A 16,075-nucleotide genomic window follows, 5' to 3' on the forward strand; every position below is an offset into this window, starting at 1 on the left:
GTTTTTACTATTCTTTTTGTTGTTCATCTTTCATATAACTTAAGTCATATATGACTAGGTCTTAGCCTTTGGCGATTTTGTTTGATATTTAGGTTTTGATTGAGTTTTGGTTTGTGTTTGAGTTTCAATTTGTAAGTTGTTATGTTTGTGTTTGAATTTTATGTTAATTTTTGGTTATTCTATTTTATTTTTCGCGTTAAAGTTTTTTTTAGTGTTGTTCATCATACATAAGTTCATTTACTGATTTAGGTTGTTTTTGTTATTGTTGTTAGTTTTTGTTGCTGATTTAGTTTTGTTTTGATGATATGCAACGATTTGTTAGTTTAGGAAATGAATTTATTATTTTGAAGAGTGATGCATAACTTATAGGAAAAATTACCATAAATAATACGATCTTTCGTTAACTTACCTACAATAATACCAACTTTTGATTAATCATAACTAATAAGTTAAGGGCTTTTTTTCCTAGAATAATACCAACTTTGTTTTATTAACTAATTTAACTTTTTTTGTCTTATAGTCTTCTATAATTTGATTTTTAAAATGTTTGGGATATTTTAGGAAAACACTCTCGTAAGATATTATTGTAGGGAAATACGTAAAAGGTTGTATTATTTCCGAATCCGATAATTTTTCCTAACTTATATGTTGTTCTTAATTTATTATCTTGATTAATCAATAAATAAAAAACAAGGAATACATAGAAATTAAAGTCACAAAATCTTCCTAACCCTAAAAATCACCATAAAAATAGAAATGAAAATCTGCCCATAATCCAATTACAAAAATATGAAAGTTAAGAGATAAAAAGAATATCAACTTTCACCTTTATTGTATTGAAAAAACAATATCAGATTCATTACGCTTTCTTAACCCTAAAATCATATTTAAAAACAAAAACAAAAATAGCCAACACCCAATTTTACTTAGAAACGAAAAGAGGAAACATAATGATGAACTTAATAACACATAATTTTCAGAAAAATAGCAAGAGATTGGTCTTTGAAGCTTAACTTTCTCTTAAATTTTTCCATCAAATCAAATTACATTAAGTAGGACAGACAAATTGAAATTAATTTCAACTAATTTTGAATAAATCAAGTAAAAGCAAGCATAATTGAAATCAGAACCTTTGTGTGAAAATCGCTTGATAAATTTTCTAAACCTTAACTTTCTTTTCCTGGCACTCGCTTGAAATTTTGCTTCCTCATCTTGAAATTTGTTAAACAAAATAAAAGAAGTTAGACAAACGAAGTGAGAAACAGGAAAGAAGGAATGGCATGAAACTTGATCAACAATTAGGCGTATCGCATGAGAACTTAACAAAAGTAGGTGTGGGAGAAGCGAGAAGCAGACATGGGAAAAGGGAGGAGATGGAGGAAAATCAAAGGAACTGTAGAGCTACAACCATTTAATTGTTCATTTCTATGAAATAGTCTTCACGTATTTTGGTGAAAAGATTAAATATGAAATAAAAGTAAATTAAATTATAAATTGGAAAAAAGTAAACGGAAAATTATCTATAATAATATAACTTTTTATTGATTTTTCTAAAATAATCTCAACTTTTGATTAATCATGAATAATTGCAATTTTAAGATTATTTATTCAAAAACATTGTTGACCAAATGAAGATCGATTTTTGCATGTTAATTGCAACGAAAAAAAAAATTTCAAAAATAAAGAATATTCTAAATCAATAGTTACAATAAAAAAACTTACCTGATTTCTTATTTATTTTTTATTAACTTTTTAATTTTTTATAATTTAATTTTTTATTTACTTTTTTTTATATATGCAAATGTCTTATTTTATAAGTAATTAAATGGTTTGATGTATTCTGTACAAACACCTCTAAAGCTGTGATTATTCATATATATATATAAAAAATTAAGAAAACTGTAAGAAAATCAGTAAAAATTTAAATCATTCTAAATAATTTTTACAAAGTAAAAATAATGTAAATATTCAAATTGAAAACCACCAAAAATTTTAGTGATGGTTAACACAAGTTGTAATAGTGGTGCACCAATCAAGCATCTCAACATTAGTACAACATACTTGCATACCATAACCATACAATGATCACTCGTCTAAGTGATCCTATAAAATGGACATGAGCTTCTTAACCCATGTTTTTCTTTACAGCTAACCCTTGGGGTTTGTTTGAGAGACAAGATTTCTCATTTGACAGTAGTAAGAGATTTACCTTCTTTGTCTTTCTCATCATCTCAATCCCCAATCCTTTGTCTTAAGGATATTTATTTGAAATTAGGGTTAGGAGGGTGAGGAATTTCTCTGGGTTTTTTTTTTTTTAACTTTCTTTCAAAGAGAACCCAAAACAAATAACACCAGAAACTTATTTGTCTCTTGATCTTCCCACCCGCGTCAAAGTTTATTATAAATCTAACAATTTTGTATAAATTCTACATACATTTCGTGTTTTTCGATTTTTACTTTTGTAGATTTCTAAGTTTGTGTAATAATTGATATACAATTTACATGTAAACGGTGAAGAAAAGAAAAAAGATAACTTAGGTATACTTTTGATAGTTGTTTGATTTTTCTTATCTGTGTTTTTGTTTGGGAAAATTAATCGTATTTTTCTGGGGAAATTTTAGTATTTTTGGTTTAGAATATGGACAAGAAAAGGGTTACTGTTCCTCTTGTTTGTCATGGTCATTCTCGCCCCGTGGTGGATCTGTTTTATAGTCCAATTACGCCAGATGGGTTCTTCCTCATTAGTGCTAGCAAAGGTATACTTTCAATCTTGTTGATCAATCATTTTTTAATCTGTATTTTTTTTAGTTTTGGAAGTGGAAATGTATGAATTTATGCTGAGTTTGGTTGATTTTTAAGCATGTTGAATGTTAAAGGGATTGAGGTTTTTATTGTTTTATGTAAATTGTGATCATATATTGTACAAGAGTTGACTATTTTCATCTGTGTGAGGTTATTTTTGTTATTTGGCTTGTTGTATGCAGTCAAGTTTCATTCTTTTTATTTTCTACGGTATTAGGGGTGATTTTTTTGTCTGAGTAATTTTACTTTGCATATTTTGATGTTTGGTGTGGAATTTTCTTAGTTTTGGCTAAAATTGTGGGTATGATTTTTCTCATTTGTATTTGCATTTATTATTTAATTGATTGATACATGCCACCTATTATAGTTTATTCTAAACCAGTGTAATGTCATCACACTATGTATTTTTTGACATTAGAGTCATTATTGTTATTGTAGATTCTAAACCAATGCTTAGAAATGGGGAAACTGGAGATTGGATTGGAACTTTTGAGGGTCACAAAGGAGCTGTTTGGAGCTGTTGTTTAGACAGTAATGCTTTAAATGCAGCAACAGCTTCTGCAGATTTCACCGCGTATGCTCACTTATCATTTGCTATATTATGGTTTTAATTTTGTTTGCTCATTCATGTGATGACTTGTATTTGAAATAGCCTTCTTGCTTTTAGTTCAATGCTGATTGTTATGTGTAGTATTTTTCTCGTACTCTTTTCCATTGTGAAATGACTTGTGTGATATGATGCAACTAGGTTTTCGATCATCTTCAACTCTTATTATCGAGCGTAGGCAAAAGGGGTTTATCCAATGTAGACAAAAGTTTTCTAACAGTGGAGCTTCGCCTATTGGATGATATCTTAAATTTTTGTGTCATAACCTATAATGGATGGGTGACTTCGATTTTTTGGACAGCATGATCTTTATAATATTTCACTCAGGTTGCAACGTCCTTTTCCATGTTACTTGTTTTTAGCCATTTAAGTATTGTGGATTGTAATTCTTTTAATTAGTTGGCTGCAATTCATTAAACTTACGTAGATATGAAGGGTTATATAGTGTCATGTGGCTCTTGCCGGATGTTTCAAGTGGGCGTGTCTCTTGGATAAAAGCAAATTGATTTAATTGTGGCGATGCTTTTCAGACAACTAAAGTCTTTATGAAGGATCATCAATGGGAGTTATTGGGAATGGTTGATTTGTATTAAGAGATTGAAAAATATGCCAACAAAGCCTCCTAGTGATATGGACTACTGCCACATTGATGACCAACTTAGGAGGTGGTGCTAGAATAACAAATTTTTGAATACTACACGACTATGTAAAGCTTAAGAAAGCACCTTTTTTCAGTTTGACATTGTACAACATAGACATATAGATAAAGAAAACAACTAAGCTTTATTAATATAGTTTTGATAAAAAGTAAATGCTAGTTGTACTTAGAAACAATAACAAAGTTGAATGATTGAGATTTGACATTAACATGGAGTGGATTCTAACAAAAATCTTTGTAATTGAAAATGTAGATATGATCATATGATAGAATTAAGATATGAAAGGAATTATCCATATTCTAACACACTTCCTTTGGTTTATAATATATGCAATACTTCCAACATCAGTCATCACCCTAAAAACGGAATTATACACCACATTGCTATGTTACCTTTTTCTCACTCAATCTTCTCCTTTTGTTTATAATCACTTAGATTACTTTTTTTTTCTCCTTTTCCCTAATATTGCCCTGCCTTGTCATTTTGCCTCCCCCTCAAGCAAATATTTTTAAGTAAATAAGTCCGAAGCGAAGGAAGAATGATGACTAAAAAAGTAATAAAATGCAGAATAAGATAGACAATACAATCTCAGTATGACAGCTTCTAGGATAGAAGTTTAATGAACATTTATATATGAAAGCTGAAAAGAAGTGAATACATAGATGCATGGAAGAATGATCAAATCAAGATGAGCTATATAATACCAACAACCTCCCTTCAACACTTGAAAAAATTGGTTGAGAGAACTTGGTGTTAGGGTGCTATAAGCATTAGCTAATCGAAGAATGGAATGGATTTCTTGCTGGATTAAGTTTATTAATAGGAGCAGTATGGTATTGTACAAAGTGGGCAAGTAGAGGAGCTTTTAGATGGAAACAAACTTGATCACTACTGAAGTCATTAGTATTTGTTTAGGCACCCAAATGGGTTTGTGATGGATTATATTTACAAACCCATACCTCATATCAAGGTTGTTACAATCGGGATTCTATCTAGGATCGTTGAGGGGGTAGGATCGATATTGGTAGAATCAGATCGTAGGATCATGTGATCCTACAAATATGCATTCATGTGCTTTGGATAACTAATTACAATTATATATTTTTTTTAAGTTTTAAGGTGTAAATAAAAACTTATTTGAATTCATGTGTAATGTTTTGAAAAGTAATACTTTTGATAATCTTTTTAAAATTGTGAATCAAGATAATCTTAAATTTTATTGTCTTAATGTTATAATTAGTTGAGATATATATATTCATTTGAAAGGGAAATCTAGATTATATGAAAAGATTTTGCTATTAAAACTATCCTAGTAGGATCTGAATGTTTGATCGTAGGATCGTAGAATCGTTTTATCATCCTACCACCTAGATTTTTTGAGCTGAGTAGTATCGCACGATTCTACCAACATTTAAATCCTACCTACGATATGGATTATTCACCTATTTTTGAATCATAAGATCGTAAAATTGTAGCTCAGAATTGAGATACTAATAACTATGCTTCATATATTGTGTTTGGTTACTAAAATATTTGAATTACAAAACATTATTTTTCTCTCTCCTTAATCTTTACCAACCAATAATGCTTTTTCCCTATTCTTTATCACCTGTTTTCCCCTTCCTTTTCACCCCATAAGAAATCTATAAAGCTTGATCTCCCCCTCATGTACATCTCTTCTTATGTTTGTTTCTCTTCCATTTGTGTGGTTTTTGAAATCATCAATTGAAATCATTATGCACTTTAAGGTAAAATTTTTGATAGCCCATTATGACCAATGAAAATTCTAATGTTAATAGCAAAAATTATCCTCTAAGAAATCATCTTTGTTCTTTCAAAATTTTTTTTGAAGGCTCGTTAACTTTGGCAATGAAGTGTTGATGATTTTTCAATGGGGTGGTTTAGTCGAGGGTTGATGATTACAGAGCTTTATGAGTTGTGAATCTTGTGATGATATGTCTGATGCTGTTTTGATTTGGGTGAGACATTGTCTTCGAGTCTGAAAAGTCGCTCTTGCTATAATATGTGTGGAATAGGGATGTTGAATATTTTTTTTAAAGTTCTCTCTTTTTCTCTCCTTTGTTTGGTTGATTCCATGGATGGGGTTTAAACCCCCCCTCTTGGTTATGAGAATTTGTTTCCTTTTTATCCATATTTTATATCAAAAAGGTCTGAACTAAATACCCTATTGCTGCTAATAGCTTTGGTTAGCTCCTAGGAATACATCTCAATGGAATAAAGTTAGATTATAATAACGTGAGACAAATTTAGGACCAAAGATAAGGGCAATTTAAATATTAGGTTTCATGGTTTGTTTTTTCCGTTTTTCCTAAGGGGGTTTCTTGGCATGATTGTTCTCTATGGAAGGAAAAAGCCTCATTTAATTTCTATTGATTCTTTAGTAAATCAACTTGAAATCTTGTAATAGGATATGTACATTCAAAATAACCAAACTCAACAATAACAAAGGGCTATTTTCCACATCAGGTATATCTTGAAGATTAGGACTTGGAGAATATCCTAGGTTTAGTTTTTTACTCTTGAGGTTCTTCTTTCTCATATAGCAACAATCTGAGCCAGTGGTTTACCCACCTTTAGTTTCTTCTCCAAAGTTGAGCTCACCTTGGATGAAGCTTTAATTCTTCCCAAGTGTAGCAAACGTATTTCTCGCCATGTTGTATTTGTGCCATACAAAGTACATACAAGAATTTCAAACTTTTATAAGAACGACAATGCCAATTTTGGGTAACTTTGTCATTAGTAATTCCATGAGGCAATTAATTGAGACTTGGATACTAGTTTCATACTTAGATGTATGTCCATGTTTCATATTTGAGTATTTTCATATTATCGAGCATATTTTTTTTGGCTCAAATTGAATTGCTAAGTATCACTACCTATGGGGCTATGTGAGAGTATTTGGTGCATGGTGCGTAAATATGAAGTACAAAAAGAGTTGAGGGCTCTTGGGTAAAGTATGTGAAGCATTAGCTCCAGCGAGTATGACATGGGAATTTTCCCCTTGTGAGAGGGCTCTATCACCAATATATGCTTAAAGACCAGTTTGGTAAGGAACAAATAAAGCTAAGGTAAATGGAATAGCAAGGAGAAGAGATTTTCACTCAGGAGGACAAAAAGATTATCGAAAAATAAAAAATTTACGTCTTAATGTTTTGATGACAATTGCTACCTATTGAATTTCTTTTTATATATGAAAATATTATTGTCAAATTTCGAGGATAGTAATCGAGGCAATCCATCAATTAAATCTTATGGGTAGCAAACCAATAACGTTTCCCACGGCTTGTGTCATCCGCATTTGAATTCTGATATAACTTGAGCTCTCCACTTTTTATCTCCAAAGTTTTATCGCATGAGTTTAGATCGGAGCAGATGCAAGTTTTTTATCGAATTTTTATCTGATTCTTTGTAAACAAATTATACTTGTTAAAAATTGTTATTAGAAATTTTTTTCATGGGTCAATATTTATTTTATCTACGCTAGGAAAAATTAACTTTGCTCCGTTTATTTTGAATACAGGAAAGTATGGGATGCCATAACTGGAGATGTGAAGTATTCGTTTGATCACAAGCACATTGTTAGATCCTGTGCTTACTCTGAGGTTGATACTTGAAACATTTTCTGTATCTTAGTTATTAATCATGAGATATCGACAACCGTGATATGTGAATAACCATATACCTGTGACTATGATTGTTTTGTTACAGAATACTCACTTTCTTTTGACTGGTGGGATGGAAAAAATCCTTCGTATTTATGATTTAAATCGTCCAGATGCTCCTCCTCGAGAAGTGGACAAGTCTCCTGGCTCAGTCAGAACTGCTGCCTGGCTTCATAGCGATCAGACTATATTGAGCTCATGTACTGACATTGGTGGAGTTAGGTATGTTCTTTGGGCTTTTATGCTTTATGAATTAGTCAGTATACTTATTGAATTTGTCGATAGGTTCTTTTTTTCAAGAAAATTGGTAGATTCTCTAATATCATGTCTGTCCCAAGCCTTTTTAGTTTTTATATTGACATGGTCATTGGTAGCGCATTGGACACTTTGTAACTGTGCATGCTCAGACTTGGAGACTGGAACTCTTAGGACAAGGAAGAGAGTTTTCTTCTGCTACTTTATCATTAATTGGAGTTCTTATTTGCTTAAAAAACCCTTGATTGACTATGTTGCAATATGGTATTTGAGCATAAAATATGTAGTTTAGTTCTGCACCTATTAAAGGAATTGAATGTTGAAGTAATTGAGGTCGGTGTTTATATAATAAAGATCTAAAAAGTGTGACTGCCTCCAGGGTGTGTGCTCTGCTATTATGTACTTATTAGTGAGAATAAGGAATCTGCACTTTAATTCTTGATAAAAAATTTAAACATGAGAAAAGATTGTGGTTTAGATGCATTGATATAGAAATCGAAAATGATTATTGATTTTTGTGATATTATAATGTTGATATCTGTAATACCTGATGCCTATATTTTTCATTGGAAAATTTTGTTTGTAGCTTCCCTTAGGTTTGACGGGACTATTCACCTCGCGTTACCTTGTGCTTGAGGTTTTAGACCGCTGTTGCTTCAAGTGTATCAAGTTCCTGTAATGGTTGGGGTGTTCCTCTACATGTATTCCCATTTGCTATGGTGATCTTATTGTTGATAGATTAATTATGATGAGATTTAGCTAGATCTGGATAATATTGGGTATTAATTTTATTAATTTTCTCTATAGATGTCAGGGTCATATGATTTTAGATCTATTATCTTTTTGGTTTGAGATTGAAGTGTCAGTTACTCCTGAACTTGTTAATGCCTAGTTTTTGAGGGTATGTGTTACCAATGAATAGCGAGCAGCACGAGTAGCAAGCACAGGTTCAGAGGTTGCTTAGTTTCCCATTTTGGGATTTGTTTCCCCATGGCGGTTTTTAAGAGGGATTGGATCTGATAGGATAGGTATACAGTGAATAGGGAGGATGACTATTGTCAGTTGTCGGTTGGGGGCATCTAGATGTTATTTCATGGATTACTCAGAAGTTGTGCTTCTAAGTTAGGCTTTAGGAATATTGCATTCCACATAGGGATTTGGAGAGGTAAGTTTGACATTGTGCTTATTTTTGCGGCACAGGTTAGGTAATAGGTTTAGCTGTATTCTTTTAAACAAGATCTCCTGCCATATATGAGACTTTTAGACTGAGTAATAGTTATTCTCAAGGGTTTGAAGGGATTCAAAGTTGTGCAGTCATCTCTTTATGGTTAATTTGCTTGAAAATTGAAATGGCAGGCATCACAGATGCCACATTCTAATGACTATTGCCATTATAAAAAGCGCTTTAGTATTGTACTTTAAGATGTTGGTCAAGACCCTCTTATTGGAAATCTCATTATCGTAGTTTAGTTCATACTTTTTAATGTTCTTTCTTATTTGGATATGGCTAATGAAATTTTCACACTGGTTGGAATTAGTTGCTACACTTGCATAGTAACTAGTTAACTACTATTTATCATTATCAATTGATAAATTATATTTTTCATTCTTTATGTACAATAAAAAACATAATCAATTGAGATTTTGTTCGATTTGATTCGATGCTTATTTTCACATTATCAATTTTTATTTTTTTTTAAATCGTGCGCAATTATAGATATAAAGACTTAAGAGTAAAATCATGTATCAGATAGCCTGAAAGCAAGAAGTGTACAACTGATTTGAACTACAGGAAGTATTTTGCATTTTAAAATCATTTGTTTTGTGTAAAAATGGGTAGGGTTATGAGTATCAATTGGATTACTTAGTTTTTCTACTTTCTATCTTTTTTGGAAACCACCATATTGACAAAATTTGAGTTTGCTCCATGTTCCGTTATGCCTTTTGGTAAATTGCAGATTATGGGATGTGAGAACTGGTGAGATTGTTAGAACTCTTGAAACAAAGTCCCCTGTTACTTGCTCTGAAGTGAGTCAAGATGGCCGCTATATCACAACCTGTGATGGTACCAGTGTAAAGTTTTGGGATGCCAATTAGTAAGGGTTTTGTCTATTTTGTTTGTATTTCGTTCTTCTCATGTGTATGTTGTTAAAAGTATTTCCCTCTTTTGTGCAGCTTTGGAATGGTCAAGGGCTATGATATGCCATGTCTTGTTGAATCCGCCTCATTAGAGCCCAAGTATGGAAATAAATTCGTTGCTGGAGGGGAAGATATGTGGGTTCGGTTGTTTGATTTTCATACTGGTGAAGAGATAGGTATTGTGCTTTGAGTATTTTTTATCTCTATGTTTATTACTTTATTGTCTATGAACTTCTATTCATATATTAATGGTATGCAACCTACTACCGTGGTCGACACAACAGACAGTTTCATGGACACGGGATCTGTGTCCGTCCTTCACTTTGAACTAGGCCATGGCTGTTAGTCGAACTTGCTTTTTCACTTGCTTTAGCTATGGAGAAACCAGAAACTAAATACAGATCTAGAGAGAAACGAAAATGAAAAGGTGGGAAGTGGGGAAAAAAATACAAATTTAATTTTACAAGTACTATTAAACTAAACTGGGGATTGAGTTGGGGGGCGGGGGGAGAAAAATGTTCTCACTTTTCATTTGTTTTCCGAATGCTCAGCAACTAATTTGTAGTAAAAAATACAATTCTTATTATCCCAATGTCGTTAATTGGGCTGTAGGCGAATTTGGTGGTTGAATGTACGCAACTTTTTCAACTTCACATAATAAGAAGTATACGTAATTTAGTGAGCTATTTAAAATTTAAAATTTAGTGAACTGTTTTATTCAAGTCCATATAATCCTATTCCAAAGAACAAAAAATCTTTGGCTCCTTTTAGAATGAACATGGTATTCCATTTTTTATCTATGTAGATTTTAATCTTTTATGTAATACTTCTGTTTTTATTTGAATAGGAAGTGATCTATTTTCTGCAAAGAAAGCGAAACATATTTGTTTTACATTATTAGCCAAGTTTGTGTTCATGTCTAAGCAAGTATTGGTGAGTTGAACGAACGGAAACAGTTCCAATTTTGGAATTGTCTTAATTCCTTAATTGATTCCCGTAGTTCTTTGTGTCCCTGAGGTTCCTCTTTGGATCCTTCTTGAATCGGAGCAGAGGTTTTGTTAATGAACTATTCATTGTTTATACAATTCTAATCAGCGGCATGGGTACTTTAAAGTACAAATTTTGTGCGTGCCTATGGGCCGGCATGGGTACTTTAAAGTACAAATTTTGTGCGTGCCTATGGGCTACATGACTCGTATAAATTTTAAATTTAAATGTTAAAATAAATTTTACGAGTTGGATACTAAATGATGCTTGGTTTGATGCAGCTTGCAACAAGGGTCATCATGGTCCTGTTCACTGCGTGCGATTCTCACCAGGCGGTGAATCTTATGCTTCTGGATCAGAGGATGGAACCATCAGGATATGGCAGACTGGTCCATTGACACCAGAAGAAAACGAGACGGCTACAGCAACCGGAAAAGTTAAAGGGGCTGGTGCACATGAAGTTTCGCAGAAGATGGAAGGCTTTCACATTACGGACGAAGGAAAGGGGAAGGAAGATGGAGTAACAAGTGCATGAGAATTTCACAACCGCGATCTCCAAATATGCATTAAAAAACTTAAATGTCCTGTGATGTCTAATTTATTCTGTGATGGTGGTTCCCTTTAATACTAAGTACTGAGTACTGAGTACTGAGTACTGAGTACTGAGTACTGACTGGGGTATCTTCACTCTTCACTAATAAGAATTGCTGTTTGACTTTCAATCGGCTACTTTTACTTGCATTATCATTTCATATTTTCTCTCATAAATGAAAAATGATTAGATCATATTTTAAGTATAAAGTTTTGGAGGTGATAAATAACAATGATTTGGTTCCAACCAGAACGGATTCTCTTTCTTTTCATTTGTTCTTATTTTCCCAAATGTAATATTTACAAAGCTCTTTTCCGTATATATTTTTTTACTTTTGGACATTTTTTAGACAAATAGAACCTCACCTTCAAAATTTACTTGGTTTTTCAAATTAATTACAAATTTCCAAATTTGATTAGGTTATTACTATTGGGCTGATTTTATATATCGTATATCCTTGAAGTGATTTTTTTTTTTTTAGTATGAAAGAATCATTTATGATATTAAAAGTGATTGGTTACTAAAGCAAATAAGTAACTAAGAAGTTTACAAACATAAAGTGCCTAACGAAATTGAAACTAAAATGAGAAATTACACTAGAAGATTTTGAAGATGAGGAAAATTCCAACATCATTATGATTATAACTACACCTGTAATAATTGTAAGTCATTAATATTGTTGTACAACAATTTGATTACAATACAATCCATGGATAAACACTCAATTGAATTTCTAATAAGATAATGGAAAACCCTCTAAACCCTCCCACAAAACCCTAATTTTATTAAGATACTCACTCTTTCTCTAAAACAACCCTTGAAAAATAGATAATGTTGCAACATGATATAACACGTGATTTAAGTATATATAGTAAGTAGTGATGGCCACGGGGCGGGTTACCCGGAATCGAACCGGTCCCGAACCGCTTGGAACCGGATCCGGTACCGGAACCGTTTGCGATAGGTTCCGAACCGGCCCGAACCGCGGAACCGTGAAACCTCCGGAAAAAACTGCATGAATCGGACCTAAGAACCGCGGGTTGGAACCAGAACCGGTCCGGGTGAACCGGTCCAACGGTTCCATGGAACTGGAACCGAAACCGGGACCGGTCCGGGTGAACCGGCCCACCGGTTCCATGGAACCGTGAAACTAGCCGTTTATAGCCGTTGGGTAATTTTCTATAAATACCCATCACTTTCAATCATTTTCATTCACAACTCATCTCTTCTCCTACTCTCTCTACTTACACTCTCTACTTAATTACTTAATTACGCAATTATTTAGTTAATTACATAATTAGTCTATTAATTATTTATATATTTCTTAATTCTATTATTATTTCAATATTATCAATCATGTCTTCTTTTTTGAAAAAAGCCTCTAAAAAAGTTACTAAAGTGGTAAAATCATTGGGAGGTTTTAGCTCCAAAAGAAAGGTCACTTCTACTCCGTTGGTATCAACAACACCTTCGATTAGTAATTATAATTATGAACCCAATTATCCAGAAGCGTACGACCCAGAATTACATAATTATGCAGAAGAAGTGGAAAGAGAAATACAAATTGATGAAGAAGAAGAACAAGAAGAGGAACCAACGACCCCTATTGGGATACATAATTCTCGACAGTCATCAACAAGATCACATGAAGAACAACTACGACAACAACAAAGACAAGCTCGTGGTAAACGAGTCAATTTCCAAACTATCGGTTAATTTTATAATTTTATTTTTCAAATTGATTAAATTTTAAATTATTATTTATTTATATATTGTGGTATATATCTGAGTATGTCTTTATATTTAAATTTAGATGAAGATGAACCAGTAAGACAACCTTTTCCGGCAATGCCACCTCCTAGTGGTAGAGCTGTTTCACATGTGTGGTCGTATTTTACAAAAGAACCAACCGACAATCCAGATGTTTTCTTATGCACTTGTCAAATTTGTGAAAGTCAAGGAGTAAAGCCCTTAATTTCATACAATTTCGCCAGAGGCAAATACTTTTTCAGTTTTTTATACATACATTATATTTATGGAATTGCATCCATTTTAGCAGAACTTGTGATGTACATAATTATGTTGGAAGTTGTAAAAAAACTTTTAGCAGAACTTTATGATTATTATGCTAGTGTATATAACCCAAAACGCGATACGTCTAGGCGTGCAAGCGTTTCGGCACGTCCCTCTTATTATAATTCCGTAATAGCTAATATAATGAGCCAAGATGATAGTTTTGTAGGATCATCTTCTTCTTCATCCTCCACTTCATATTTAGAATTAGATAGTTATCTTAAACACCACTTTGAAATTGACCAAGGTAGCTATGATATTTTAGAGTGGTGGAAAGAAAAATCTGTAAAATTTCCCATATTATCGAGAATTGCAAAGGATATCCTTGCAATTCCTGCTTCTACAATTGCGTCCGAGTCTGCTTTTAGTGCAGGTAGAAGAGTTTTAGACGAAAAAAGATCTCGTCTTGCTCCACATAGTATTCAAATATGTGTTTGCAATAAAGATTGGGATCAAGCGGAGATTCGAACACAAGGACTAAGGAATGATGATGATCAAGATGATGATGATGATCCATGGATGATGATGGATACATCTGCATCACCGTCAGGAGGAGAGTCAGCGGAAGCATCTAACCAACCAGATGATGACGACGAAGACGAATAGGATCAATCGGACAACGATAAATCAACATTCAACAACTAAAAATAAAAGGTATGACAAAGAACTACGTGGGCTTTGATTCCTTCGGGATACGTAGGCAGCTTAGTATTCCTTTGGGTAGGTTCAAGTCCATTTTCTCCCTCTTTTTTAATTAATCATCTTTATCGATATTATCATTGATTCGTTTCTTATTAATTAATTTTTTTCATTCTTTTTAGTAAATATTTTAATAACGATGACAACTTGACAAGTAATGAATTTGGCTAATAATCAAGTAATCATCAAAGGTACGTCCGCAATATTATAGTATTTTTATATTATATAAATATTTAAAGAAAAAATAAAAATGGAACCGATGGTCCGACCTGCCCGTCCCGTGAATTGAAACCGCCGGAACCGCCTCATGAACCGCCAAGGAACCGTTTGGAACCGCCCGGACCGGAACTGGAATCGAAACCGGTCGCGACAGGTTCCAAATGGAACCAGAACCGAGTGGAATCGGAACCGGAACCGGCCCAACCCGGACCGTGGCCATGCCTAATAGTAAGGAAAAGAAGAAAGTTTTTTTTTTTTTTTTTTAAATAAACTTATGTTCGCCAACAAAAAAATGTCGAGTAATAAAACAATCGCATTCTAATCCACTACTTAGCTTGATCGAGCGAATTATTAATGGGTTAAGCGAGATAGGTCGAGTGAGTGAGATTGAACACGCATTAACTCAAAATTCAAAACACTTAGATTCCTTCTTTATACTTATACTTCAATAATAGGGTCATTTATCACATATATCATAGAGCGACTATGAGTCACTGTTATGAATGGTATCATGAATGGTGTGTGATTTGAGTGCACAATTGATGTGTGCATTCATATGTGACTCTTGGGTTTGGAATTCAAAGGGTGTGATAATATTGAAGAGTATTCATGGGAATTATTGGTGTTAATGATGATTAATGAAGAAGTGCAAAGGCCTTTGGTATATGCTTGCTCGATTAGAATTCTGGCAGAGGAAGCATAATGGTCGCTCGATCAACCCGCTCGACCGAGCGAGCTTTATTTGTTGGTCGAGCGGTCAGACAGAATGCATCAAAAGGGTGTCTGTAGCTCGCTCGACTGAGCGAGCTCTTTGTTCCGGTCGAGCGGATCCACTGATGTGCCTAGAATGCTGTTTTTCGACCTTTCAAGTTCTTGGAGTTGTTTCATGTCATTCATTATTCAATATTAATTCTGTATTCAGTGAGCCATTGACATTATTGTACCTAGTACTATATATAGAGCTCTCATACTCACTCAAAAACACATCAAACACAACCCCTAAGCCAAACACATAGCCTTTTGTTTTATCTCTTACACAATTGTAATACTTCATTTGTAAGAGTATTTTATACTCCATTGATATAATATAAACAGAAACTACACACGACGGAGGACGTAGCCATCATTGGGTGAACCTCCTTAAATCTTTGTGTCTCTTTGCTTAGTTTACATTATCAAACGTTTTTTATTCTTTGTTGTTTGCATCGTTCATATAAGTTCTTAGCGTCGTAACGATCTTGGCAAATAATTTTCAGTCACATTTCAGCCATTTTTTATTTTAACGAAATATGCATAATCTCTTTCATAGAAGAAAACCAAAACACAACTAATCAACTTTGCAAGAAAAGATAATATATAT

At 33.1% G+C, this 16,075-nt stretch overlaps 1 protein-coding gene across 2 annotated transcripts; it reads left to right on the forward strand.

Moving 5' to 3' along the window:
* Window positions 1–2,081: 2,081 nt before the first annotated feature.
* LOC130823977 (uncharacterized) lies at window positions 2,082–11,933 on the forward strand. 2 transcript variants are annotated; one of them, XM_057688831.1, is made up of 8 exons: window positions 2,122–2,538; window positions 2,622–2,756; window positions 3,241–3,376; window positions 7,610–7,691; window positions 7,798–7,973; window positions 9,965–10,102; window positions 10,182–10,321; window positions 11,414–11,933. In XM_057688831.1, the coding sequence occupies exons 2-8, from the start codon at window positions 2,639–2,641 to the stop codon at window positions 11,665–11,667; spliced, it is 1,044 nt and encodes a 347-aa protein (XP_057544814.1). In that variant the 5' UTR covers window positions 2,122–2,538; window positions 2,622–2,638; the 3' UTR covers window positions 11,668–11,933. The 2 variants fall into 2 exon arrangements, with proteins under 2 accessions (XP_057544813.1, XP_057544814.1); XM_057688830.1 differs by having other exon boundaries at window positions 2,082–2,756.
* Window positions 11,934–16,075: the final 4,142 nt, after the last annotated feature.

The sequence above is a fragment of the Amaranthus tricolor genome, chromosome 9 (assembly GCF_026212465.1).
Source record: "Amaranthus tricolor cultivar Red isolate AtriRed21 chromosome 9, ASM2621246v1, whole genome shotgun sequence".
Classification (NCBI taxonomy): Eukaryota; Viridiplantae; Streptophyta; class Magnoliopsida; order Caryophyllales; family Amaranthaceae; genus Amaranthus; species Amaranthus tricolor.